At 40.1% G+C, this 26,006-nt stretch overlaps 4 protein-coding genes across 8 annotated transcripts; all 4 read left to right on the top strand.

The window, feature by feature from the left end:
* The first annotated feature begins 169 nt into the window (after positions 1-169).
* Positions 170-4,598, top strand: LOC110001598 (uncharacterized). Of its 2 annotated transcripts, none has more exons than XM_029281957.2 (6): positions 170-326; positions 1,694-2,050; positions 2,272-2,379; positions 2,578-2,700; positions 3,505-3,542; positions 3,629-4,598. In XM_029281957.2, the coding sequence occupies exons 2-6, from the start codon at positions 1,720-1,722 to the stop codon at positions 3,674-3,676; spliced, it is 648 nt and encodes a 215-aa protein (XP_029137790.2). In that variant the 5' UTR covers positions 170-326; positions 1,694-1,719; the 3' UTR covers positions 3,677-4,598. The 2 variants fall into 2 exon arrangements, with proteins under 2 accessions (XP_029137790.2, XP_020512738.2); XM_020657082.3 differs by having other exon boundaries at positions 171-357.
* Positions 4,599-5,831: 1,233 nt separating this feature from the next.
* Positions 5,832-10,340, top strand: LOC110001602 (uncharacterized). 2 transcript variants are annotated; one of them, XM_029281956.2, is made up of 6 exons: positions 5,832-5,978; positions 7,435-7,788; positions 9,099-9,212; positions 9,547-9,655; positions 10,127-10,164; positions 10,250-10,340. In XM_029281956.2, the coding sequence occupies exons 1-5, from the start codon at positions 5,936-5,938 to the stop codon at positions 10,152-10,154; spliced, it is 648 nt and encodes a 215-aa protein (XP_029137789.2). In that variant the 5' UTR covers positions 5,832-5,935; the 3' UTR covers positions 10,155-10,164; positions 10,250-10,340. The 2 variants fall into 2 exon arrangements, with proteins under 2 accessions (XP_029137789.2, XP_020512742.2); XM_020657086.3 differs by having other exon boundaries at positions 9,536-9,655.
* A 1,292-nt stretch (positions 10,341-11,632) lies between these two features.
* LOC110001601 (uncharacterized) lies at positions 11,633-17,879 on the top strand. The gene is made up of 7 exons (XM_020657085.3): positions 11,633-11,784; positions 13,703-14,059; positions 15,160-15,258; positions 15,382-15,483; positions 17,198-17,317; positions 17,484-17,518; positions 17,605-17,879. Exons 1-7 carry the CDS (start codon positions 11,742-11,744, stop codon positions 17,650-17,652), a joined length of 804 nt encoding a protein of 267 aa, XP_020512741.1. The 5' UTR covers positions 11,633-11,741; the 3' UTR covers positions 17,653-17,879.
* A 1,127-nt stretch (positions 17,880-19,006) lies between these two features.
* Positions 19,007-24,658, top strand: LOC110001606 (uncharacterized). Of its 3 annotated transcripts, none has more exons than XM_020657088.3 (6): positions 19,007-19,159; positions 20,419-20,763; positions 20,880-20,912; positions 22,250-22,354; positions 23,081-23,118; positions 23,214-24,658. In XM_020657088.3, the coding sequence occupies exons 1-6, from the start codon at positions 19,120-19,122 to the stop codon at positions 23,289-23,291; spliced, it is 639 nt and encodes a 212-aa protein (XP_020512744.2). In that variant the 5' UTR covers positions 19,007-19,119; the 3' UTR covers positions 23,292-24,658. The 3 variants fall into 3 exon arrangements, with proteins under 3 accessions (XP_020512744.2, XP_029137788.2, XP_065817825.1); XM_029281955.2 differs by having other exon boundaries at positions 19,063-19,159; positions 20,416-20,763; XM_065961753.1 differs by lacking the exon at positions 20,880-20,912 and having other exon boundaries at positions 19,063-19,159; positions 20,416-20,763.
* Positions 24,659-26,006: the final 1,348 nt, after the last annotated feature.

The following is a 26,006-nucleotide window of genomic DNA, read 5'->3' as shown; positions in this document are numbered from 1 at the left end:
AATGATATTTCTCAGATTTACTTATTTGCCAGGCTTTACACACTGAGATAACTTTCACATTTCAATCAGTGTACGGCCTCTTAAACTCTGAAGCTGTGTGTCATATTCTTATTCCTGGAGCTGCTAAAGCTCCCTTTGCATTTTTCACTTCCCTGCAGCCTTGTTAGCACCCAACATACTAAAACATATACAAAGAAATGGGCCTCTGTGACAACTTCTCTATTCCACTTCTCTATTCCGCTGCAGTTGAAGCAACTTGTCGATTAAATAAGTAAGTGAAGAAGGAAGAGAAGCAGCGTTCAACTGTCTAAGACTCAAACATGAAGGTCTGTTACACTTTGATCATCTTCATCCTCAGTGAGTACTGTCAGCTATACGTCTCATTTATCTTTCTGAACATTTATATGAATATATTTGTTATGAAAGAGCCTGTGAGCTAAGGTTATAAATACTAGTAATTATCCTCTCAGAATATAAACTGAGCATCTTCAGTTTAATAGACAATCAGCTGTTCTGTACATTTAGATCACAATATGAATTTAATTTTTTGGGTTTACATTTTGCCTGAATGAAACATCTGTTCATGTTCTGCTCTCTGATGCACATTACAAAAATAATAAAGGTGGAGTTGCATTTTTTCTAACGATGCTGTCGAATCGCTGAAGATTTGTCGAGGCCTGTTAGAGTCTATCGTGGATGAACAATGTACCCAGCTTCTCCTTCTACAGGTCCGCTTTTGCATCTGTTTTTTTCTCCTTTCTAACACTTGGTTAAAAGTTGTCAAAAGGGCGCATCCAAGCTTGACTTTCTACCTTATCTCAGTGCCACATAAGGGGCAAAATGACAAGCTGAATAAGGTCATGTTTTATTTCAGTATTTGTAATTTCCTGTTTTATTATACCCTTGTCTCTGTATTCCAGATCCTGCTCTTTGTGGTTCCCTGCCTTGTGCTCACCTGTCTCTTGTTATCCCCTGACTGTCTTTGTATTTAAACCCTGTGTGTCCTCCCTCATGTTGCCAGTTTGTCGTTTGTTCCCTCGTGTCGCCTCGTTTCCAGCACTCTTGTGTTTGACCCTCACCTGCCCTTTCGACTGCCCCTCATGGATTTGTTTGCTTCAGTGTTTTTTGATGACCTGTACCAACCTCGACTATAAAATAAACCCTTGTCTTTTTTATCGTATCCTGTCCTGATGAGCCTGCATATTTGGCTCTGTCTATCTGTCTGGTTCTGTTTCAAAATGGTTTGTTTGGAGCTCAGTGCCACAGCGGTGTGGGTATGATGTGTGAATGTAGTGTACCACCAAGAAGCGTGTAGCATGTCTGAGCCCCTAAACTGACAAATCAAACCACAGACCTCCATCTGAGAATACTATTTACAGAAAGTGAATTAAACCATGAACAAACACCTGACCAGTTGTAAGATTTACCACCATTCTTAGTGCGACGAAGGCTTAAGGCCCTGGTGGTGCAACCAGCTTCACTGTCAGGTCGAACTCAGAACGCCAAGTTAAGACCGACTTAGCTTCAGACCAGGAGTGAGCTCTGTTGGAGCAACTGACCCCAGCTAACTCATGTGCTCATAAATTACATGCAAGGTGAAAGAGGAGTCCTCCAGGATCTATATTTTTTGTCCATATTATCTGAGTGCTGCATATTAGAGGACGATAGTAATGCTCATTGTTTATATTTTCAGCGAAAACACAGGATGGAAACACTTGTATGGTTGGAAGTACAGAAATCTATGTCCATACAGCAACTGAAGGAGGAAACTTCACCGCTCAATGCTTTTTCGATGACCCTGGTGAACGGAAGACCTTCTGCAGGAATGACTGTGGATTTGAAGACATTCTTGTGGCAACAAGTGGTGTCAGAGCTCAGCGTGGCAGATACAGCATGGAATATTATGAAGAACAATTGGGAGCCTCTACGATAACTTTGTATGTGAGCATCACAAAACTGTTGAAGTCTGACTCTGGAAGATACAGTTGTGTGTTTGGCATTGGTCGTTATCCCCATCATATCCAGAAGTTTCATCTCAGAGTTGAAGACGGTGAGTTTTTACCCTTTACTGACAGCTGCTGAAAGTTTAAATATTTCAAAGTCTGATTAATGCACCGTTATGACCAGATATAAAATCATCTCAAACTTCCACTCTCAAGTTCACAGCTCTTTTGAATATTATTGGTAGCCTCAAACACGCTGATAGTCTTCAGCCCATAACTGGACCAGTAAGAACACACTCACCATTCAGTGTTTTTAACCTTTTTACAGCTCCAACCACTGCCCAACCAAAATGGACCTCCCCAGCTTTTTCACCAACTCCACCAGCCTCCACATTGAAGACAACACTGACATTGACAACCCCAGCTGCAGCTCAAGGTACATGTACCTGTTTCTTCTGACACATCATCAACTTTCAAGATATTTTAGGAACTAAACTCTTAAGAAATTAGCTCTTGCCTGTTAGTGTCTCTGTGTTTGAACTTTGGTTCATTCATGACTCGAAGAACAAGAAGTATTTTATAACGGGCAAGAAAGTGAAGAAAACTCTTCTACTATTCCATTGCCCAAACAAAGGTCTGAACCAGGAGGCAAACACAAGAGTTCAGCTGTATGTGCGGCTGGTTCTGGTCATCATGATCATCATTTCATCAGCAGTTGGGCTGATAGTCTGCAGGAGGAGCGCAAGGAGACCCGGAGGTGAGAAAGCACACACATACAACAGAGGAAAGGGATCATTTGAGCAGGTGTTAACAGGGTAACTAAACCCCAGAGTTTCAGCTGAAGTGCATCTACCCTGGCCTGGAATTTCAAAAACTGCCTAAAGAGTCATTATAACATAACGTATCAACATGGACAGTGCGGATAAGTCATACCAGACATACCCAATCACTCCTTCATGTTGTTACCATCAGCGGCAACATCATACTTTCTATGCAATACAAACGCGCACACCTAGGTTTAGCTTAGCTAGGTTATTTACCCGTAAGTGAGCACTTGAGAAGCAGCAATGACACTTTTAGGACAGAAATGTGGCTTGAGGTTGAGGACTTCTCTCCTACAGAGTCTCCTGAACCGAACTCTGGACCACTTGAAAACACGGATCTTAGTTCGCTTCCAAATGCACCAGAGTTCGGTTCGCTGTAGGTGAGACAGACTTTGGTGTGCTTGACAAAGTGCAGTGTGAAAGTTTATATTTGAAAGAAATTTTAAATTACATTAACTTAATAGAATAGTACGCTTTTCCTGCCGCTCTTTTGACAGAACAACAACTGCTTTTTCCCACGATAGAGGACTTGTTTGGATTGAGACCTACCTCAGGGGGTAATGAAGCTCGTCATCTGTTATTTAGAGCAGTGTTGTTGCTTGTCTCCATAGAGATAAGGCAGCACTTTTTTGGGGGGTTGGGAGTCGGCTGATTGGTGCACCAAATCCTTATCTAGCCTATGTAGTCAAAATGATACCATCGAATGAAGCTAACCTTCTAAGCTTTCTGTTTTTTAGAACCTGATGAGGAACTGGATTATGTTAATGTCACCAATGTGAGTGTTGAGAACATTTTTGATATTAAACTTCATTAATGTTTATAAAAACCAGCTGACATCAAACCAATGTTCTTCTTCTGCAGGCCAATTTGGTGCATGAAGGGGTCAGAGAGAAGATTCTGGAAATATGAAGAAAACATTTTAGATGAACTTATATGCACTGCCTTTGTAAGAACAATATACCAGGCTGTTCTGTGAAAGCTATATTTAGATTACATCTAGGCGTTAGAGGTCACATATTCTCCTCCTCTTCAACCAGTGTAAATAAGTCTCAGAGCTCCCCAAAACATGTCTGTGAAGTGTCTTGTTCTAAATCCACTCTGATCCTGTATTTGATCATGTCTATAAACCCCTCTATTGCAGCCCTGCTCAGAACAGGCTGTTTCTGTGTCTGTACCTTTAAATATGTAAATGAGCTGTGTCTGACCACGCCCCTCTCTGGAAGGGCTTGGGTGTACTCTGTCTTTCTCGCTCCTATTATTTACGGTGAGAAGGCAGACTCAAGAGGACAGAACAAACACCTAGCTGTGGGAGTGTCACCCACCTGGGGGAGGGGCTACTGCCCTTTGTGATGTCATGAAGGAAAAATCTTTAAACGGTATATTTGAGCCCACATTTTCTGAAAAGTGGAGCAGGCAGTAGACAGATAGGATGGACTTTTCTCATCATTGGTAGACAGATTAGAGACACATGTTAGTGTTAGAGAAACATGGTGAAGTGTAAGTGTTTAAAAGTGAAGTGAAGTGTTTAAATAACATGTGAACTTAAAGCCACAAACTTCTGATGTTTTGTTGAAAACATTCTGGGTTTCAAATATTTTGTTATGAACATGATGTTATTTTTTAGGTTACATTTATACTTTTACATCACTCTTTGGTTCTGTTATATTGTGTTTAAATGTGTTGCTTTTGAAAACTGTGAACTCTTTTCTAGCTTACATGAATCATCAGGGTTTATTCAAAGTACTTTTAAAATTGCTTTCTAGTGGGGTTAAAAATTGTACAACATTAAACACATTTTATCAAAAGTTAAATACTCAATATCAGACTTTTTTTTAAAATGCTTTGTGCTTATTGCATCTGTATATAAATCTACATATTGCAGTTAATGTATCTGAAACTCAAAGAATTAAAATAAACATTTCATAGTGTTTGTATATAATCGTCTTTGTCAGATCACTATGTATTACTGTTTGAATTCCTATCGCCAGAGAACACTCATATGGAGAAAGCGAAAACCGTCCTGAGGTCTGACGAGTCAAAAACCTGCACGTCTCATCCTCCAGACAAAAGAGGAGAGGAACCATCCGGCTTGTTATGCGCCTATAACAGCATGGCTCTGTAGTGAGAGAGATAAAGTGGCCCGCCTGCAGTCCTGACTTTTCACCCTTTTAAAAAATAAGACAAAGGGGGCACAGATGGCCTGGCAGTTAGGTGGTGCCCCATGTGCGGCTGCTATAATCCTCCAAGCGAGCACCTGTAGAGCCAAATGCCCCCTGTCCTGCATGTCACTCCCCACTCTCTCTCCCAATTTCCTACTCTATAAGATCATGATTCATGTTCAACAACTTCCTAACTTACTATCAATAAACTTAAATAGACAAACTCTTGTAGGGATTTCACACTTGTGGAAAACTCCTGAAAAACTAATGATAGGATCTGCATGTGTGATGGTGTGAACGCTAACAGTCCAATATTTCACTCTGACTTAAACCGGAGTTTCTCCTACCAGCCCCCGAGTACTTTTTCTGCAGCAAGTCCGAGTGAGCTGATGTGAGAACGCAGCAGTTACAGTATATATATAATCAACAGAATTCAGAGTAGGAGAGTGTGGATGAAATTACTAAGACTTGACTTCACACAAAGATGATTCAGTTGACTCAGATGGCTTAAGTGAAATATATAAGATGAATACTTATGAGGAGACATGGATCAAGCGCACCCATGTGAACTTGTGTCTTGCTGAACCAAATCTGCCAGACTCTACCAACGGCTTTGCCTATATCCCAAAAGATATTATTATTATTAGGGTCATATTGAGCCACCTAAACTAATCTATGATGTCAGCACAATTTGGAGCAGACAATAAGTCTACCAAACTTCCTTTCAGATAAAAGGGAAGACAGTGGACACACTAAGCTGTCCTTGGTCATCTAGTCACAGTGATGAGCGCTTAATAAAGACTGATAAGCAGCCAGTACGCTACTAGTTAGCATGCTAATAAGCAAATAGTTAATGGTGAATATTGTGACCTTAAGTGTTTCCAAAAACTGAATGTATAGGGGAGGAGAGTTCAGAGCTTTGATGTTTGTAGGAGGAAGTTCATCACTTTATAAACAGAGAGCAAGTAAAGAAGGAAGAGGAAGTGTTTAAACTGTCAGAGGCTCCAACATGAAGGTCCGTCACACGTTGATCTTCTTCGTCTTCATCTCCAGTGAGTACTCTCTTCAACAATTTCTCTCTTTCGTTATTTTTTAACTACATTTATTTTAATTATTGTGGGTTGCTGGTTAACTTTGTGTCATCGTTTTTCATCATTCTGAGCAGCGGACTTAGAGCCTGAGAGTTACTTCTAGTTATCGCATCATAATATGTACACAACATATTTGGTTTGGTCCCACAATCTGGTCTCAAATATTTTTAACTTCAGTTTACAATATTCTAAAAAAAAAAAACGTATAAAAAGACATTAATGGTGGAGGGTGGAGTAACATGTCTTCATATAAGGTTGTCAAAATGCTTCAGTTTCATCGAGGCCCTCTCGCATATAACATCGATGAACAATGTTCCCTTTAGTGTTTGTTTCGAGATCCTGTTTCACTTCCGTTTTCTTCCTGTATTGTTGTGAAATTGTCCCAGTTCAGATTAGGATACAAAAACAGAAATGTGCATCGATTGTTTTGAAGAGTTGCTCCCCCTGATTTTCTTTTTCAAAGTCCTACTTTTCTCTTCGAGCAGCAGCCCAGCTCGGATTACGTTTCTATTTTAAAAATGTAAACAAACCGTTGATGTTGTGGTGCAACTTGGACAGATAAGTGACTCTCTTGAGAAGTTCAATTTGATCAGACTGATTCATTTTACATGGAGATAGTAACAGGGCCGCCCACAGAAATGACTGCGCAGGTTAAGTGACAGATCCTCCACAGATCAGTCATGAAATAATTCCATTACAGGCATGTTGGATCAGTTGCGTTAGCCTACTAGCTAACATTCACCTCCTCTGTATGGCTCCCATCAGCTTCTGGAGTTTACAGAAAAGCGATTGGGGAAAACCGTGCAGTTGTTTAGCGCTTTTGCCTCAAACGAGGGGGTTCCTGGTTCAAATCCCCCCATCCGCCTCTCTGTGTCCACCTCAAGTTCTCCCTGTGCATGCGTTGGTTTTCTCCGGGTTCCTCCCACAGTCCAAAGAAATGCTTGTTAGTTCAATTGTTGACTCTAAATTACCTTTAGGTGTAAATGAGTGAGTGTGGTCCATGGTTTACCCCACCTCTCGCCCAATGACAGCTGGGATCTGCTACAGCCCCCATCATAACCGCTACAAGTTATTTTTGGGGGCAGATGCCTCCTTTTTTTTCTAGCATCCTGACTGTGAGTAGGCATAGCTATACCAAGACGTCATTACTGGCCGTACAGTTAAGTCCAATGGGCTCACCACCAACTTTAATGTCACTAAAAAAAGGGGATTCACATTTTGAAACTGGCAATATAGAATAATATGTGTTTCTTTATTGTCTTAGTGAGTAATGTTGAGCATTAAGATTTAAAACATATGTTATGAGTGGTTAAATTTAGGATGACAATGTTTAACCTTACCCCAATCCCCCCGCCTCCCCCTTTGTCCCCCCATATTGGCAGTCTTGGATAGTAACTCTGATTGTTTATCATTTCAGCAACACTGGAGAATGGAGACGCCTGTCTAACAGAGAGAGATATCTTGAATCATACAGCAACCGAAGGAGGAAACTTCAAAATAAAATGCTACTTCGATAACCCCGATGAAAGGAAGATCTTCTGCAGGGACGACTGCAGGGAGGAAGACATTCTCGTTGAAACAAGCGGTGTCAGAGCTCAGCGTGGCAGATACAGCATTGGATATAATGAAGAACATGTGGGAATGTCTATAATGCCTTTGTATGTGAGCATCAAACATCTGACAAAGGCTGACTCTGGAAGATACAGCTGTGTGTTTGGAAATCTTCAGTCTCCAAGTGATACCCAGGTGATGGAGCTCAGAGTTGAAGGCGGTGAGTTTTTACTCTTCACAGACAGCTGCTGATGTTTTAAATGTTAAACGATCTGATTAATGCTCCGTTATAACCAAAAGTTCATCTGTAAAATATAAAACCAACTCAAACACTAAAGGTGACACTACGGTTGATTTGAATATCGATGCTCCATCCCAAAGACTGTATATGAAGATGGACAGAGAAACAGCCGCCAGGGAGTGAAGCCAGAATATTTAGAGCTCCTCCTGCTGACTAACTGTTAACAGATGGGACATGGGTCGAACTCAAGGGGCAACCTCTGTGTTGAAAATGAAGCCAATGCGGAAGCCAATACACACCACATATTTAAAAAAAGCCTGTTTTTACAGCATAAATTAACATGTTTACAGCCTGGAACAAAAAACGATATAATTCTGATTAGTTTTTGTCCTCATGGGCACACACTGTACGGGGGGTGATTATTTTTAATAATGCAGCCGTTTTGATTTTGTGAACGATATACATAGCGCCTAACTAATCAGCTGACCTGATTGGCAGGTGGGCACAGTGTAGCTGTTTGTCAGGAGGCTTAAAACCCGCCTCACCTCCAGCTCTCAGCCTGTCATTAAGTTGACTGAAAGTTAGACTGAGACAGGATTTCCAACATGGCGGCTGCTGCCGATGAGCCTCCAGAGCCCCCTGCAGGAACAGATGGATGATGTCACTCAGGTTTCATCCATTAATATTTACAGTCTATGAATAAACTATAGATTAAAATATACATCAAAAAACAGGGGATGTAACATACTTACTGTTGACACATTAAAGGTCCTTGCGGCGTTCTTAACCAGATTGTTAGGGTATAGAACAAAAGGTGAGAGGAAACGTGACTGAAACTAACTTTTAAGTCATTGAACTTTACATAACCCTGAGTGTCTTCTCCAAACTGGAACAAGAATCTGTTCTGCTGTGGCCCGTCCTCACGTCGGGGATCTTTAACGTTTAATCAGTAAAGTTTAATGTGAGCTGCGGTTATCCAAAGAGACATAGAGTCAACTCCGTGGGTCCACCAGCAGCTCCCCACTGTGAATGTGTTGGCTCCAAATTACGTCATGGAGTGGAGTATTTGGCTTCACTTTTGTACAACAGTAGGAGACAGACATGTGCTGTCCATATCAATACACAGTCACTGCTCCAAACACAACAATGGCCCTCAGCATATATGTAACTGTACTGGTAAGAACACACCGACTGCTTTGAGAGAATTTGGGTGATGTCAATAAAATGTTCTCACTGGACAACTTTGTATCCCAACAAACTGTATCTAATAGTTTCTTTGTGTGTCACAGCTCCAACAACTTCGGAACCAAGCCAGACTATCCAACCTTTGTCAACATCAGCTCCACCAGCCTCCACACCGACAACAACATTGGAAAAACTGGCAACACCAGCTGCAGCTCGAGGTATATTTACTCTTTTCAATCAACTTTAGAGATATCTTATGACCACTTATTCAAAAGGAAAGAGGAGTCATTATATATTTGGGCATGCGAGACATGTTGGGGGACCAGTTGGCCTCGTAGTCGTTGAGTCCATATGTCATTCTCTACTCTCTCTCTCCCAAGTTTCCAGCTCTATCCAATGTCCTGTCTAAAGAAATGCATGTCTTTAAATGCTTGTACTGGGTTCATTCATTGTTGGTTGAAATCACTTGATGAATGGGAAATATTTTATAATGGATAAGAAAGTTAAAAAAAAAAAACCTTGTTCCTCTCCTCTAACAAAGGTCTTCCCCAGGAGACAAACCCAGGAGTTCAGCTGAATGTGCAGCTGGTTCTGATCCTCATGATCATCGTTTTATCAGCAGCTGTGCTGATAGTCTGCAGGAGGACCAGAAAACCTCAAGGTGAGCGAGAGCACACACACACAGCAGAGAGAAGGGGTCATCTTAAAGTTACCTAACGTTAGGGCCTGATTCCCCTCTCTGACCAAAGTCATCAAAGGCCCGATTATCTGATTGTTCCCAAGATGATCTTGCCAGATTCTCCAATTTTGGAGTGCTGTCCTAATTGTTTTTCTTACCGTAATGGATGAACAAGGTAGCTAACAGTTAGCCAAATGTAGCTTGACCGTCATGTTTGCTTACTCTAAATTTGCATTGGTCAGAGCAAGATTACACGTTTTGAGAGTCAAGGCTCGGTTTAGGTGTGTGGTGTGCGGAGCTGGACATCTCGTTGAACACCGCGCACCTAAACTGTTAAAACTGTCATGATTAGTCGTTGTGTGGGGGCTCTCTCACATTTTCAAAAGTGGTTTGCTCATTGGTCACCCAATGGACACATTGAATGGACCTAAACTTCTTCTGTGTGTCTTTCAGAATCTCATGTGGGACTCGAGGATGTTAATATCATCAGTGTGAGTGTTTACCATAACATTGAGTACAATTAAATGTATTAATGTTTGTAAAACCAGCTGACATCAAACCACTGTTCTTCTGCAGGCCGATGGGCTGCATGAGGAGGCCAGAGAGAAGATTCTGGAAATGTGAACAACAATTGTTTTAAATGAAATAAAGTGAACTTTCTGATCAATTTTCTGCTTTTTTAAAAAACAAGAACCAGGTCAACATGTGATCGTATCTTTACATTGGGTATATAAAGGCGTTAAACTCCTAACTGCTGACTTCATGTTCAGGAGGTCTTTAAACTGAACGTTTCAGTGTGAACACAGAGAATGAGGAAAAGGGGATCCTTTTCTTTTTACAACTGGAGCAACTGTTTGGTTTGTTGGGGCCGAAGTCTGTTAAAGAGTGTGTTTCCATTCATTAGGGAAGAAGTATCTTGGGTCTATTTCAAAAACTTGAACCTGAATGTGATAAAAAAGATGGAATTTGGATAGTTTTCTTCATTAGTTTATAGAGAAGCCTCCTCTTTATTGTTTAAATTTAAAACAAATAGAAGAAACTACACAAACTAAAACATATTGAGGCTACTTTAAAGGTCACATTTGATGCAAAATCCACTTCACCATGTTCCTCTAACTCTAATATGTGTCCCTAGTCTGTCTACAAACCCCCCAATGATGAGAAAAGTCCATCCTCTCCATCTTTAGCCTGCTCCACTTTTCAGAAAATGTGTGCTCAAACAGGCTGTTTGGAGATTTTCCCTTCATGACATCACAAAGGGCAGTAGCACCTCCCCCAGGTGGGTGACACTCCCACAGCTAGGTGTTTGTTCTGTCCTCTGAGTCTGCCTTCTCACTGTAAACAATAGGACATGGAGCGAGAAAGCCCAAGCCACCCAAGCCACCCAAGCCCTTCCAGAGAGGGGGCGTGGTCAGACACAGCTCATTTACATATTTAAAGGTACAGACACAGAAACAGTCTGTTCTGAGCAGGGCTGAAATAGAGGGGTTTATAGGCATGATCAAATACAGGATCAGAGTGAATTTAGAACAAGAAACTTCACACACATGTTTTGAGGAGCTCTGAGACTTCTTTAAAGTTGTTGAAGAGGAGGAGAATATGTGACCTTTAAATAAACCGGGACATTCATTCAGTTAGCTAGAAAATATTTTGTCTTTAAGTTAAAAAAAAAAAAAAAACACTTTAAAACACAATCTGTGATTTTGGATCTGCAGGACTGAACCCGTCTAATTATTAGAGTTAGATAATATAATTCTTACTTTTCAGATCAATCTCTGTATTGTTTTAATGTTTGAACATTAAAGTTCATAAGCTGCTTGAATTCATGAAACACGTTGATTAGAGGATGGGAGCTCTTGATGTGCGGATCTTGGTTGCTTCAGAATGATGACACATAAATAATATCTACAGCTTGCAGAAAGTGGATTGTTCAAAACAAAATCTCAGCGTAGAGGGGAGGAAAGTTCAGAGTGACGTCGGGAGGGGGAGCCTCGCTCATAAAAAGAGAGAAGCTGCTGGTTTGTGAGTGAAGAAGGAGACGCAGCGTTAAACAGTCAGAGACTCCAACATGAAGGTCTGTCACACTTTGATCTTCTTCGTCTTCATCCTCAGTGAGTATTCTTTAAGTCTTATTCTCTCTTTGTATTTTAATATGAAGTTATTCAGTCTGTCAGTAAACTGTGTGTCTTATTTTTCACATGTCCTAGAGTGAATCCAGATCCTTGGAGTTGCTTTAAATAACAAGCGTAGTTAAGTTTTCAAAACATAAGAGACAGGGGCGCCGGTGGCCTAGTGGTTAGTTTGTGTGCCCCAAGTACAGAGGCTGTTGTCCTTTGTTAAAGACATGAGACACTTTAATGTAATTCATGCAATACAACAACATTTTATTTTGACAAGCAGCTGCAGCTATAGACAAGATGAATAATGAAAAATATAAAAATATACAGCAAGACATGAGAAGCTGCTGCACCTACACCTGCTCAGATTGCATCAGATTAAAGCAGACGGCCCAGGTTTGAGTCCAACATGTGGCTTCTTTCCAGCTTGTTTTCCCACTCTCTCTCTCTCTCTCTCCCTGATTTTTGACTCTATCCAAAGTCCCGTCCCTCTAAGAAAGGAATAAAAAGTCCCCAAACAAATCCTCAAATGTGATGTGCATATAGCAGACAGTATTTTGGGTTCAGTCCGACAAATGTCCATAGACTATTTGGTAATTATAGCTTACTATATAACATTTTTTCATTCATAGGATTACACGTAATGCTTTACTTATTGTGATTTTTCATGCTGTTCTTCCCCTTTTTGCACAGTACAAAGATTATTAGGGCGGAGCACCATGTTTTCCCTCCAGGCTGTCATGTTTCAAAAAGGCATATTAGTGTCCATCAGAGATGAATCATGTCAAAGAGGAACAATGTTCCCCCTCCAGAGTCAGTTTCAAGATCCACTTTTTCATGTTTTCTTCCTGCCTTACACTTCTGTAGAAAGTTGCGAAATGGTTGCAGTGAGGATTGTGACAAAAAAAAAAAAGTGCATCGGCCTTCACTTTTACGCAATACTCACAAACTTTGTGATCAGTGGCGCTGTTTGTCGACAGGCACGGCAGGCATCTGCTTGGGTCCCCAGACCAGTAGGAGGGCCCTGAGGGGTTCATTAACTTAAACCAAAGCAGTGGCCCAAAGTGTGCAAATTTTGCAATGACAGTAGGGGGCCCCCATCTGACAGCACTCACTCGCGTTGCCCTGCTTGGCATCACATGCATTATTGCTATGAGAACCAAAGTTTGTCAATGAAAGTCAACAAAGAAAAATGAAGAGGAAGTAAGCGGCAAGCGACATGATGACATCCACTGTGACACACAAATTCCAAACAGATATAACAAGAAAACAAGACATTAGAGAAAGAGAAAACTATTGAACACAAAGTGAAATGTCATGAAAATCCTAAAAATGACAAAAGTGCTGAATCAGGGCATATAAGCTAAAGAAATATCAATTAATAAAATCAATAAGACAATCACTCAAATGAATAAAACCAGGATAAGAGCAAGTTCATGGACCATAAGTGAATAAATTAAGAAAGCTCTCTTACAGTTAGCGGCTGATAGAGTTCTTCTGTTGGCAGTTTTAACTTGTTGTAGTCAAGACCAATCTAACCGAGACCAAGACATACCCGAGAGCTGAGTGCTGAGAGCGAGACAAGACCAAGACATTAAGGGAACCAAGTAGAGACCAAGACCAAGGCAGGACAAGACCACAAATATCAGTGAAAAATCATAATCTTGTGTGCCACGGCTGGACGTGTCACTCACTTAGACGGTAACACCGGGAAGGTTGTGGACGTAACAGGGAGATAGAAATCAAATTATGAATTAATTGAAGTTGTTTCTTCTTTTCATTCTAATCAAAGAATTTAAAATCCGCCCAGTCTGAGAGATACAGATTTGTAGTTCTACAAGACTAGTTTTAACTTAAGACGATCAGACTGTTGCGTCAGAGAAACGGTAACAATGTTTGTTTATATTTTCAGCACCACTGCAGGAAGGACAAACTTGTTTTGAAGAAGGTCTACGTGTCTACGTCCATACGGGAACCGAAGGCAAAGACATCACAATGACATGTGTCTTTGATAACCCGAACAAAATGAAGCGCTTCTGCAGGGAGGGCTGTAGAGATGAAGACGTTCTTGTTGAAACAAGTGGCTTCAGTGCTCAGCGAGGCAGATACACAATGAAATATGTTCCCCGTGATTCGCTCCCCAGTGTGATAACTTTATTCGTGAGTATCAAACAGCTGACAAAGGCCGACTCGGGAAGATACAGCTGTGTGTTTGGCGACGGTCAGCTCTCACATGAAACCCAGGTGATTGATCTCAGAGTTCAAGACGGTGAGTTGTTTTTTTTCTCTTAAACAACAGCAGTCTGATTAATGCGGTGGCAGGGAAGTGCAAACTAAAATTACAAAGTGTGAAACACTTTTACAAAGCTGGAGACAAATCTTCATTTTGGAGAACAAATTTACAAGATTCAGAACGCCAAGGAGAAAACAAATTCACATTTTATAAAACACATTTACAAGATGTGAAACACTTTTCCGAGCACTGAGACACATTTACAACCACCTGAACAGTTTAACCAGTCCCCAAACAAACTTACAAAAGGCAGAATCTCAGCAGGAAAGGGAATGTACCGAATATTGGAGGTGACTGAGAGAGTGCTCAAATAGTTGGTTTTGGATTAAAGAAATGTGTGACAAAGAGTTTATGGTGATCAAAAGATGTTGTCTCAGCGCTTGTAAAAGTGTTTCACATTTTGTTAATTAGTTTTGTCCTTTGTTAAAGTGTTTTGGTTTTGTCATTTGGTTTTTATACGATTTGAAATTGTTTTCCGAAATGTCAATTTGTCTCAAGCCTTGTAAAAGTGTTTCACACTTTGTAATTTTGGTTTGCACTTCCCAGCCACCGTAGATTAATGCCCCATGTTAAACACCGCTCAGTGCTTTGCTCATGGTGGATAACGTTGGGTCTTTGTGAATAAGATAATGAAGAGTACAGTGATAGACCTGCTCTTTAGGTAAAGGGTCTTGAGATAACATTTGTTTTGAACCGGCGCTTTACAAATAAAGATTGATTGGTTGAAAATATAAAATCAACTCAAACTACCACACTAAGGCCTAGTACACATGTAGACCGGTATTTTTGAAAACAGATGTTTTCAGCCTGTGTTTGAAAAAATAATCCCGTCCACACACGCTAAATTCTCAAAAACATCTTTGTCCACATGAAAACTCAAAAACGCTCCGTTACAGCGTGCCAAGTCAAAAACGATGTCCTTGACATGCAGAACCGGTTAACCGCAGCTCAATGTACGGACATTTACCCATTTCCTCTGAAACTGCATCAACTTAAGATGTATGTTAAGGCCAATGCTTCACAGGAAAACATAGTATCTGTGCAATCAGTATCTAATAGTTTCTTTTCATTCACAGCTCCAACAACTTCTGAACGGAAACAGCCTACCCAAAATGAGTTACCAGCACCAGCACCAGCCTCCACGCTGAAGACAAACCTGAAAACCCCAGCTCAAAGTACGTCTACACATTTCCTCTGAAACTGCTTCAACTTGACAGACATTTTTTACGGCCACTGTTTCACAGGAAAACATAGTATCTTTACAAATCTGTATCTAAGAGTTTCTATGCGTTTCACAGATCCAACAACTTCTGAACCATTTCCTTTGTCAACATCTGCTCCACCCGCCTCCACGCTGACGCCAACACTGGAGATACTGGCAACACCAGCTGCAGCTCGAGGTACATTTACCTGTTTGTTTTTTTTCTGATTCTGCACCAACCTGTCCATTTCACCATCAGTGGCGGTTCTAGACCACTTTTACTGAGGGGGCCAAACTTGGGGCCAGTTGTTTTGTCAGAGGGGGACATTAAACCCAGATGAAAAATAGACAAAGATGATTGCTTTAAAAAAATATATATTAATGCCAAGTAATAGCACACATCATTAAATACCAAAACATAAAATACAGTGATTTATATTTGTTTTAGTAAGAGTATTTAATACTAGATTGTAAGTCCAGTTGTTGAATCAAATACTGTTTAGGCCAGCTCTTCCTTTTGGAGGGGTGGCCACAGGGGGGACCAATCTCAGTGTTACAGGTCCACTGGCCCCTGTTGGCCCCTACCTAGAACCGCCCATGTTCACCATTCATTTTACCCTGGCTGGTTAACAAGACTCGAGATACTTGAACTTCCTCACTTGAGGCAGATTCTGTAACCCATCCATAATCGTACTTCATCGTCTGATAGAGCACAGATGCCTCTGAGAATGGATGCCAATGTAATTCTGGTGAAGTCAGTGGTAACCTTACGGTTTGGACACCTTGAGTTTTTGGATTTTTTTTGTAATTGCGACCCTGATTACCATTATAACGAACTTTGAATTTTACTTCTGTCTCCAAAATTTCGGAACCCATAGCAAATTATTGTCTATCCTTGTCCGATATATAATATAGTGTATATCTCTATATATCTCTGGGAACGGATGCCAATTTTTTTGGTAATTCTGGTGAAGCCGGTGGTAGCATTAAGCTTTCTAACAAGATTTCTTCATCCATAACGTCTGGGAGGAGCGCCTGTTCATCTGTCCAGTCTCAGTTCAACAGCTGAACATTTGCAATAAAGAGGTTTCACTTGGTCTCACTTCAGCGGTATGAGCCATAGACTGAGTAACAAACCGACTTCCTTATAGTTTACTTGCAATTAATGTAAATAAAGTCTGCCGATAAACAACATCATGATAAAGATTTGTACAAAATAAAAAGTTGAGCTTCGTCAAGTCTGTCCTCAAGAGGAGAAGAAACTTTAAGGAGGTCGGACGGATCAATTCTGATGCGTTTGAGGTAGTTAGAGAATCTAAACGCTGATTGGCTTTCATGCAGATCAGTGGCTCAAGTTATAATGTTTGATTTATGATGGATGGTTAGCTTCACTTTAATGCACATATCTGCAAATAAATCATCGTCCTCATACTGCCGATGGGAGCTGGTATGTTATACGCTTGGATTACATCTAAAGAAATAATAATTGCTGTCCACACAGATTGTTTCACCTGTAAAAACCCAAAGGCAGTCGATACAGAATAGGTTGATACTGAACAGACTACAAAAACCAGAATGCTTCACATCCTGAAATACTAGAACCCTGTGTACAGATTCTACATATAGCGGTTAGGAAGAGACAAACATACCACCCAGAGGAGGCATTCCAGCGTTTTCCAGGAGAGAATCATGATCTCAGATTTGGAGTGACTCACTCTCATCCCAACAGCGTCGCACTCGGCTCCAAACCCAAATGCCTGCTGCCCGACGAAGCTAACAAAACTGCATCATCTGCAAAAAGAAAAGACGACTTGTTGGTTTAAAAACTGTTTAATACGTTCATCGTTGGTTTAAATGACTGGACAAATGGATAAGAAAGTAATGAAAATTCTTGTTCCTCTGCTCAAACAAAGGTCTGCCCCTGGAGACAAACTCAGGTGTTCAGCTGAATGTGAAGCTGGTTCTGATCATCATGATCATCACTTCATCAGCTGCTTTGCTGATAGTCTGCAGGAGGACCAGAGGACCTAAAGGTGAGAGGTCATCTTTAAGTCACCTTACTCATAAGTTACAGCGCTCCGGTCCAGACGGAAAACAAAGGACACAATCACTTTACATTTGCACCAAATGCTGCTCAATCATTGGTCACCCTATAGCGATGCCTAATGGACCTAAACTTCTAAACTGTATGTTTTTCAGTACCACATGTGGGACTCGAGGACGTTACCATCAATGTGAGTGTTTAACAGAATATTATATATTTACCTTTTATACATTTGTAAAACCAGCTGACATCGAAGTCACTGTTCTTCTTCTGCAGGCTGGTGTGGCGCATGAGGAGGCCGGAGAGAAGATTCTGGAGATGTGATTTTTTAATTTTTTTATTAGCAATGTGATGTCTTTCTACACTGAAAGAACCAGGCGTTTCTGTGATCATATTCCTGACATCGAGTGTCAAACTGTAAAGTTTTGATGTGTCGCTAAGGAAGTCTTCAGACGGGATGTTTCTGTTGAATAAAAAAATGAAGAAACGAAAACAATTCTACATGTGTAAATGATTCAAAATATTAAAATGATGATGATTTTAAGATGCAATTTGGATTATAACTGTTCATATTTGACTCCTTTATGAGTAAGGATGAGTCAAACAAACTCACAGACTCTGAGGTGGATTTTTCCTCATTCTATCATTTCTCTGCACATGGTTTAAACGTTGCAACAACATGTATTAGTTGTAATCTAACCTCTTGTCTTGATGAGAAGATGAGTGCTGTCTTGAGAATAAAATAAAGACAAAGTATTCAGCATGTGTTATAGACAAACTCACTTTGTTGAGTGTTAAATTGGTCAAATGTTTTTTACTGATGCCTCTCCATGACATACAAAAACTAAATTTGACCACCAGAAAGAGAAAAAAAGACAGTTTTGTGAAGTCATTCAAAATGAGTGTCAATGGATCCCATTCCCCCCAAAATCAGACAACGATGTCAGGAAAGCAAAAGTCAATGATGTCACCTGTCGGGTTGTGGACACAACGAGGAAGCTTTCCTGTCCCAGCACGCCTGTGAAGTAATCTAACGCCCGAACGAGGCGAATAGGCTGAAACAGGTCAGCGTTTTCCTCTCTTTTTCTTACCTTTCCACCTTATCCACCTAGTGTGCCTGTAACCTTCAGAGACCGCTTCACTTCCAAACGGAGGTACGCTGGCCCACTGTAGTTGTTTTTTCTGTAATTTGACAGACCGAGGCAGAGCTGGCTAAACACTGAAGCTTCAGTGAGCACGCCAGCTTCCATTCATAGTTTTAGTCAATATTACCATTTTCCTGAGCAAAGTTACATTATGGTATTTATTATTATTATTTTTAAAGGGCCGCTCAAGACAGTAAGGTGACATGCTTAATACAGATTAGTACTGTGTTCCTCCAGTAGGTGGGGCTATGACTATCATCAAAAAGGGGTGTTTAGATATGTTCAGACTGGGACTTTCCTTATAGTTGTTATTTGTGAAGAAAGTTGAACATTGAACATGAGTTAGAACAACTTCCTTTTTTTTTTTTAAATGTTCTTTTTGGCAAGACTTTGGCGTCCCAACTGAAGCCACATCCTGCTTCAACGACCTGAAGACTTAAAACAACTTTGTGTCATGATTCTTGGACTGTCATATGTTTTGGTCACAAATTAAGGAAGCAGGTAATGGGCTGAACGGAAAATAGAGAAAGTGATCATAGAGGGAGGGGTTCAGTTTGTGTTGGTTCAAAGAGGAACTCTATCAGACAAAAAAGAAAAGAAGTTCCTGGTTTACTCGAGAAGACGAGAATCCATCAGAGGCTTAACCATGAAGGTGTGTTACACTTTGATCTGCTTCTTCTTCTCTGGTGAGTACAATATCCAAATTATGTTTCTCTAATTCTCTCTTTCTATCATTCATTTTCTTTTTTCCCCTCTTATTTTCTTGAAGACTTTCTGTCAGCGTTGTTGTGTAAACAACTTTGACTTTGAACCTTGTAGAGAAGAAACAGCTCCTTTAATTATATATTTATTTGTGATGGTCGGGTTATATATGTCTGTTGTGTATCGTGCACTTTGGGTTCTTTTCTGTTGAATTGTATTTAATTATTTTTAGTATTTTGCATTTGTTATGTTCTTGCTGTTGTTTATGTTCTTCTGTGTTTGGTTTAGTTTGTTCTTGTTTTTGCTGTTTGTCAAAGCACTTTGTAAACCTGTGTTTTTTAAAAGGTGCTGTATAAATAAAGTTATTATTATTATTATTATTTGAAGAGGAACAGTGTACATTAATCAACGTTCAGACGGATGTAAATGTACCCGAGTGAGCTGAAAGGTTAATTTTCTTAGTCTCTTTGCCGGATGATCTTTGGCGTCACAGAATTAAATATAACCCATTATCATACGATCATTAGCGTAGTAAAATACAGATATATACAATATGATTTGGTTAACAGGAACAAATGCTTTCCAACAAACAATAGGACATGATACAGATAAAGTTACCTCGGGTAGGTGCAGCATCAGTGTTGGTTCACAATGAACCATTTTTAACATCATATTTAAATCTATAATAGGGTGTTGGGGTGAGGAACTAAAACAGTCAACTTCTGTTTGCAAATGTTTCCAAATATAGAGCTGTTGTTAAGAAATCCTCCTAAAATGTCATGCCCCAGATAAAGTGGATATCAACGACGTCATTCTTGAGTAAGAAATGTTATCTGATCAAACAAACAAAAGACACATCAACAAAAATGTATGTTGTGTATTTATGAAAGATTAATATATTTTCTCTTTATTATTTGAGTTTCCATTCTTTTCTGGGAGTATTTTCTTCATTTGCTCCTATGGACTTTAAAGATGTGGCTGCAACTCGTGTAAAACAAAACCTGACGCAAACTTTAAAATATTTTCTTCCGGACCCATTTTAACAGAGTTTAACATTCATGCCAAACAAGACGTCGGCTACCGATTTCTCCAGTGTTTGGATAAAGAGGAAGCACCACAGTTCTTTATGTTTCAAGCTTTCCTCGTATTGTCTTCCCATCGACTGATCACTCACTCAGACTTTTAAAACGACTACAGCAGATTAAAGTATCGATAGTAACTTTAATTGTTCTTCGTCCAGCAGCTCTGCAGGATGGAAGCACAGGCCCCGCCGATACAGGAAGGGTCTACATTGGAACTGAAGGAGGAAACATCTCGGTTGAATGCACCTCCAAAAACTATCGTTTCTTTGCCACCTTCTGTAGGAACAACTGTGAAGGTGAAGACTTACTTGTCAGAACAATCTATGGCAATAGCTATGGCAATGGCAGACCTCAGCGTGGAAGATACAGTATTGAATATAAAGACAGAGACATTTTTTATGTGAGCATCACAAATCTGACAAAGTCTGACTCGGGACGATACAGATGTGACGCCTTCGGAAACGGCCGTGATCAAAACAACACGTTTGTGATCAGAGTCGAAGACGGTGAGTTCTTGCTCTTCATTGATAGCTGCTGATGTGTCTTAATGATACATTCACCGCATTACAGACGACTTTGTATCTGAGTGTGTCGTTGTGTTTTTTCTCTTTATCTGCTACAGCCACCTATGAATCATCCCTGTCTGCAGCTAAAGGTACATGCGCATCATTTCATTGACATTCTATTGATTCACAAGATTATTTCCACAGTGGAGAAACATGAACAATTCCTTTTTTATTGAACAAATCTACGGCGTTATTTTACAGCCACCTCATTCCAATAAATGTGAACTATTCTTCACTAAAAGAAGACGTGTTAAATTCCTCCAGCTTTACTTTAAAGTTATTTTGTAGCCCAGAACAGTGGTGATGAAGAGCTCCTTATTTTGTACACTTCATCATCACAAATCTGTGTCTTTGAGTAAATTAACGCGCTGCATATTTTTGTAAACCGGTCATGCGTGCATCACGGCTAAAAATCCACACAACATCTGAGTTGGCTGGTAGCTGGTAGCTCTTGCTTTCGACATCCCCACAACACAACCATTGACTAAAAGAAATCCAGTTAACAGAAAACAACACATTACAGAAAGTCGATCAAAGACCAAAAAAAAAAACAGCTAAATACCAGTTTATAACAAAACTGTTCAAACACAAGCAAGTTACACAGAACCATAAACCACAACATGAAACAAAAATCACAAGACAACCCACTGCAAAAAAACACCAAAACTTAACCACATACCACAACCCAACCTAAGACCACGTCCAGACCCACTACAACACAATTTAGGGCGCACTCACACTTGGCAAAGTAGAGGATGAAAGAGGCCGGTTCAGGTAACGTGCCTTTCAAATGTAAAGTTGTTAAATTGTTTTAAAGCAATGTGAAGTTTTGTATTATTCACTGAGCCATCCTTCACATCTGAGTTGGAGAGTCAATAAGATGAGGCGGGCTAACGATGCCGCTTCCACACTGAATGAATCAAACGAAGGAGGAACAAATATCGGCCTACTGAACAGTAGGTGCTAACAGGATGCAGCACGGAGAGAAGGGACTGTCTACTGTCAGAGTGTGTAGGCACTTTGCAATTCAGGAGCAACACCAGTCTTGGTCTTGACTTGGTCTCGATCCCTAAATGTCTCGGTCTCTGAGCACTCTGGTCTCGGGTTTGTTTTGGTCTCTGTTAGTGTGGTCTTGACGACAACACTACGAGCATCATTCTGTCTTTCTTGGACAGAGTTCATCTTTTTTGTGTGTTGCTGCTTTTTCCTCCATATTTTGAATCTGCAAACGGATCAACATTAAATGCATCGCGGCCTCATATTGAGACCTGCCGTTATTTGTCAAGACCTGCAGCTCCAGCGGGCTATTTAAGGGGACTTGGCCTTAACTTGGGACAGGTTTTTATCCAAAGTTTTATGGTATACTTTCCTACCTACCAGGAAAGTGAAAAATGAAACTAATGTGTTTCTGCTCCACCTTCTGCAGATGTTTCTCTGTATGTCCGGGTGGTTATGGTCATCTTGTTTATCGTGACATCAGCAGCTGTGCTGATATACTTCATGGTGAAGACCAGAAGGCCTAAGCCGGAAGGTGAGGAAACACACAAATGACACAATGCAACACAGAAAAGCTTCTACTTTTCTAACACATTTTAGATTTTTAAGCTCCTGTGAGAAGTTGGAGCAGAATTAAAACTGGTGCCTCTATATGACCTTCAGAAGTTTATCAGGCCAGCAGTGAGACCTTTCATTATTCTATATAGCCATTTTTAATGTCTGTCAATGCTGTCATGAGGTAGGGGTCAGACGTGTCAATCAATAGCATCCCGTAAAAGCACCCTTAATTTTTAAATTTACATTTCACCATCATTCTCTTCTTGTGGGCAGTGGTGGTGCCCGACTGTTGCACCCTCTTTTAACCAGCCACCACTGCCCACAAGGAGAGAATGACACTGAAAAGGTCTTTTAATAATTACTTTGAAATATATATATCGAGCTACTATAGAGTAAAATATATAAAAACAGCAGTACTACTGTAGATTTAAAACGTTCTACGTTTACTGATCGGTGAAGTGTTTTCCGGTCTCGCTTCTATGAATGCATTACACATCACTGTCCAAATGTAGGCAGCAGAGGGATCCCATGAAGTGAGACATAAAAAGCGAGTCATGTAGCGTCACCGGATCAGAGCCTTGATAGCATGAGTCAATTGTTTTTTAAAGATGGAATTTGAGGAGCAGTCCTCGTGAAATCCTCAGGAGTCCAAATGTAAAAAAAAAAAATCTAAACCTAATCTCCTGATCTGGATGTTTTTCAGAGCCTGCTGTGGAACCAGAGTACATGAATGTCACAGAGGTGAGTTTGAGCAGATTTGGGAAAACAAGCTTTATAAGTGTTTGTAAAAATGAGCTGATATCGTTACAAACCCGAACCCTGCTCTTCTCCTGCAGATAAAACAAGTGCACAAGGAGGTCAGGGCGGAGGACAGACGCAACAGATCTCCTCCTGTGGAAATATCCGCTGTTTAAACTTTCCACCGCAGAGTCCTCTGAGAACAGAGTGAAGTAAAATCTGTGCCAGGATTACACTTTGTGAACACAAAAAAATGTTTGCATGTGGGCCACATTTACATGAAAACGATCCACTGATAACAGAATCGTTTAAAAAAACCTCTGCGACCGCCAACAGCGTTTTGATAACAAGCACCGAGCCCACAGATCCACAAAAATGGCATCATTTTAGTCTGTAGTTGCATCAGAAGAGCAGCAGCCGCCTGCTCAAGAATGAGGAACGTGGAGCTTCTTGTGAAGTTATACTTAGTGAAGTTTCACAATTAAGGAAATACTTAATATTTTGTCACATCAGATTCACATTGTCATCAGTATCAGCAAGAAACGGGGGCTTTTCCAGAGAGAACCATGCTGACTTGAAGGAAATTGTCTCTTTAGTGGAAAATTTCTTTTGGCTGCTTTTCTGATACAACCTTTCAGAAGAATAATTTTAACCATAGCCTCATTTAAATCAGTCTAAGGATTTAATATTGTAATTAACAACTTTATTCTCATTAATGTACGACTTTAACCTCCAAATTTAGGATTTGTTTCTTCTTTGACGTGGCCCTCATCCTCCGTCGTATTCATAGACTATAAATGGACGAAGCGTTGTGATGTCAGCCATCTGTTCCTGCAGGGGGCTGTGGAGGCTCATCTTCAACATGTCTCAGTCTAACTTTCAGTCAGCCTAACGACAGGCTGAGAGCTGGAGCTGAGGCGGGTTTTAAACCTCTCGATGAACAGTTACATCTCGCCCGCCTGTCAATCATGTCAGCTACACGCCTAACTATGAATAACATGTAACGTTAACATACAGTGTGTGCCCATGATGACAATAACTAATCAGACCTATTTAGTATTTTGTACCAGACTGTAAACATGTTTATTTATGCTGTAAAAACGGCTTTTTTTGCTTGTTGTGTGTATGTGACTTCTGGTTTTCTTGGAGCCAGCCTCTCGTGGACACTCCACTTTTTTTGCAGGATTTTGCACTTCCGCATTGGCTTCATTTTTCAAGACCGGAGGTTTCCGCTTAGACCCGACTCACATTTTTCACTCTGAGTTTCATCTTTTACCCTCTGAGAAGATTCAGGATCCCTCACACCAGGCTTAACTGCTTTAAACATTCATTTGTACTGATGTCTATTATTATTCTGAATAAGAGGTAATGTAGGGGCATGTGCTGAAGGGCTATGCAACATGTCAATATGTCATTACTGTAATGTTTTATGTACAGTATATGTGTTTTGTATGATCTCTATGTCTATTAATTCTCTTGTAACTGCAGGACTGAGTCCAAGACGAATTTCCCTTTGGCGACATTAAAAGTGTATCTTATCTTATCTTCTCTATCTTACCTTTTGTGAGGGAATTAGTGATGGGACTGCTATTGTATTGATATAAACACTGATGTGTATAAGGATGATGGAAACCAAGTCTGAGTGTGAAATAATTTTGTCCAGGAAGACTTTCTCTGAGTTTGTTTAAAATGAGGAAGTTCATAAAACTGCAACTGCTCCAAAGAAGAGACTTGAAAGTCGTGTTTAAGCACATGTATGTGCAGAAAGCAGAACAACAAATATGATGTAAAAAGGTCAAACATAGGGTTTTTCCGGATAAGAGTTTAATCCTCTTGAAAGCATTAAAGGGACAGCTACACTTTCTTTCTACACATCCTCAAAGAAAACAAACTTTGTGAGTTGTGTGACTAGCTTGAAGTCAAAACTGAGTCCCATTTTCTTTTGCACCGTACAAAACATGATGACCTAAGAGTTATTCTTTCATGAAATAACTCATCAAAAACCTGAAATATTGGGGAAGACAGATGGGCAAAAACTGGAAAGTTTGTTTCTATGACAACAGGGGTGTGTACAGACTTTTTTTTAACTGAGGTGGCCCACCTGGGGCACTGACTTACAGTATGCAGGGGCGGCAAGAAGTTTTTGTGTTTGCACACGCACGCAGATGAAAAAAAAAGCTTTTTTACCCTTTCTATCCCCACTAATATTTACTTGTAGGTAACATAATTTTTGCAAAACATAAATCTTTTTATCTTGATTCTGTAGGGACTCCAAAAAAATGTTTGGGCAAAGTCACAATTTTAAGTACATAGAAAATTGCATCCAATCTCTCGTACCCTGTGTAACTTACAAATGTAGAATAATTAATTTATTAAGATATTCTATCTCTATTTAACCCCGGAGCACCACCTTACAAAGTAAGGAAATTAACATTACTCATAGTAATTAATTAATCAGTCAGTTTCATATCTTGAAGGAAGTAATTCTAGAAATGTTTAAACCAGAAAACACAGACAAAGTTCTGAATTTTATGTGTAAAATTTAATATAGAAACGATAAACAATAAAGTATATAGATGAAACAGATAAAGAATATGATTCTTATGATCGGGATAATGCAATTATAACGTATGGTGACATTATATATTTAATAACGAGCTGAAACGCGGTATTGTTTTGAATGGCTTAATCAGTAAATTATCGAAGGTGAAAAAGTTGATAAACTAATTTTGGGATTCAATTTGGATTTAAAGGAGCTCTGAATAGACACGACTCACGACCGAATCTCTCAACACCCACTGCGGAACCAACGCTTTTACTGTGAGGAGGTTCGGATGAACTCCGTCGGCTGGTCCCGCGTTTCAGTCTCCAGCAAGTGGTTCTTTTCAGGC

This window comes from Labrus bergylta, chromosome 12, assembly GCF_963930695.1.
Source record: "Labrus bergylta chromosome 12, fLabBer1.1, whole genome shotgun sequence".
Lineage (NCBI taxonomy): Eukaryota > Metazoa > Chordata > Actinopteri > Labriformes > Labridae > Labrus > Labrus bergylta.
The sequence above is the reverse complement of the archived record's forward strand: the minus strand, read 5'-3'. Positions and strand labels throughout refer to the sequence as shown.

What these genes read in the sequence shown, in the direction of transcription:
- LOC110001598 (XM_020657082.3), top strand. Translation starts at nt 321, where the DNA reads ATGAAGGTCTGTTACACTTTGATCATCTTCATCCTCA. An exon ending in GAGCGCAAGGAGACCCGGAG is followed by an intron (nt 2,701 to 3,504) that starts GTGAGAAAGCAC and finishes TCTGTTTTTTAG; the next exon opens with AACCTGATGAGGAACTGGAT. An exon ending in ATTATGTTAATGTCACCAAT is followed by an intron (nt 3,543 to 3,628) that starts GTGAGTGTTGAG and finishes CTTCTTCTGCAG; the next exon opens with GCCAATTTGGTGCATGAAGG.
- LOC110001602 (XM_020657086.3), top strand. Translation starts at nt 5,936, where the DNA reads ATGAAGGTCCGTCACACGTTGATCTTCTTCGTCTTCATCTCCA. An exon ending in GAGGACCAGAAAACCTCAAG is followed by an intron (nt 9,656 to 10,126) that starts GTGAGCGAGAGC and finishes TGTGTCTTTCAG; the next exon opens with AATCTCATGTGGGACTCGAG. An exon ending in AGGATGTTAATATCATCAGT is followed by an intron (nt 10,165 to 10,249) that starts GTGAGTGTTTAC and finishes GTTCTTCTGCAG; the next exon opens with GCCGATGGGCTGCATGAGGA.
- LOC110001601 (XM_020657085.3), top strand. Translation starts at nt 11,742, where the DNA reads ATGAAGGTCTGTCACACTTTGATCTTCTTCGTCTTCATCCTCA. An exon ending in CCTGAAAACCCCAGCTCAAA is followed by an intron (nt 15,259 to 15,381) that starts GTACGTCTACAC and finishes TGCGTTTCACAG; the next exon opens with ATCCAACAACTTCTGAACCA. An exon ending in TCGAGGACGTTACCATCAAT is followed by an intron (nt 17,519 to 17,604) that starts GTGAGTGTTTAA and finishes CTTCTTCTGCAG; the next exon opens with GCTGGTGTGGCGCATGAGGA.
- LOC110001606 (XM_029281955.2), top strand. Translation starts at nt 19,120, where the DNA reads ATGAAGGTGTGTTACACTTTGATCTGCTTCTTCTTCTCTG. An exon ending in TGTGATCAGAGTCGAAGACG is followed by an intron (nt 20,764 to 20,879) that starts GTGAGTTCTTGC and finishes TATCTGCTACAG; the next exon opens with CCACCTATGAATCATCCCTG. An exon ending in CAGAAGGCCTAAGCCGGAAG is followed by an intron (nt 22,355 to 23,080) that starts GTGAGGAAACAC and finishes GATGTTTTTCAG; the next exon opens with AGCCTGCTGTGGAACCAGAG.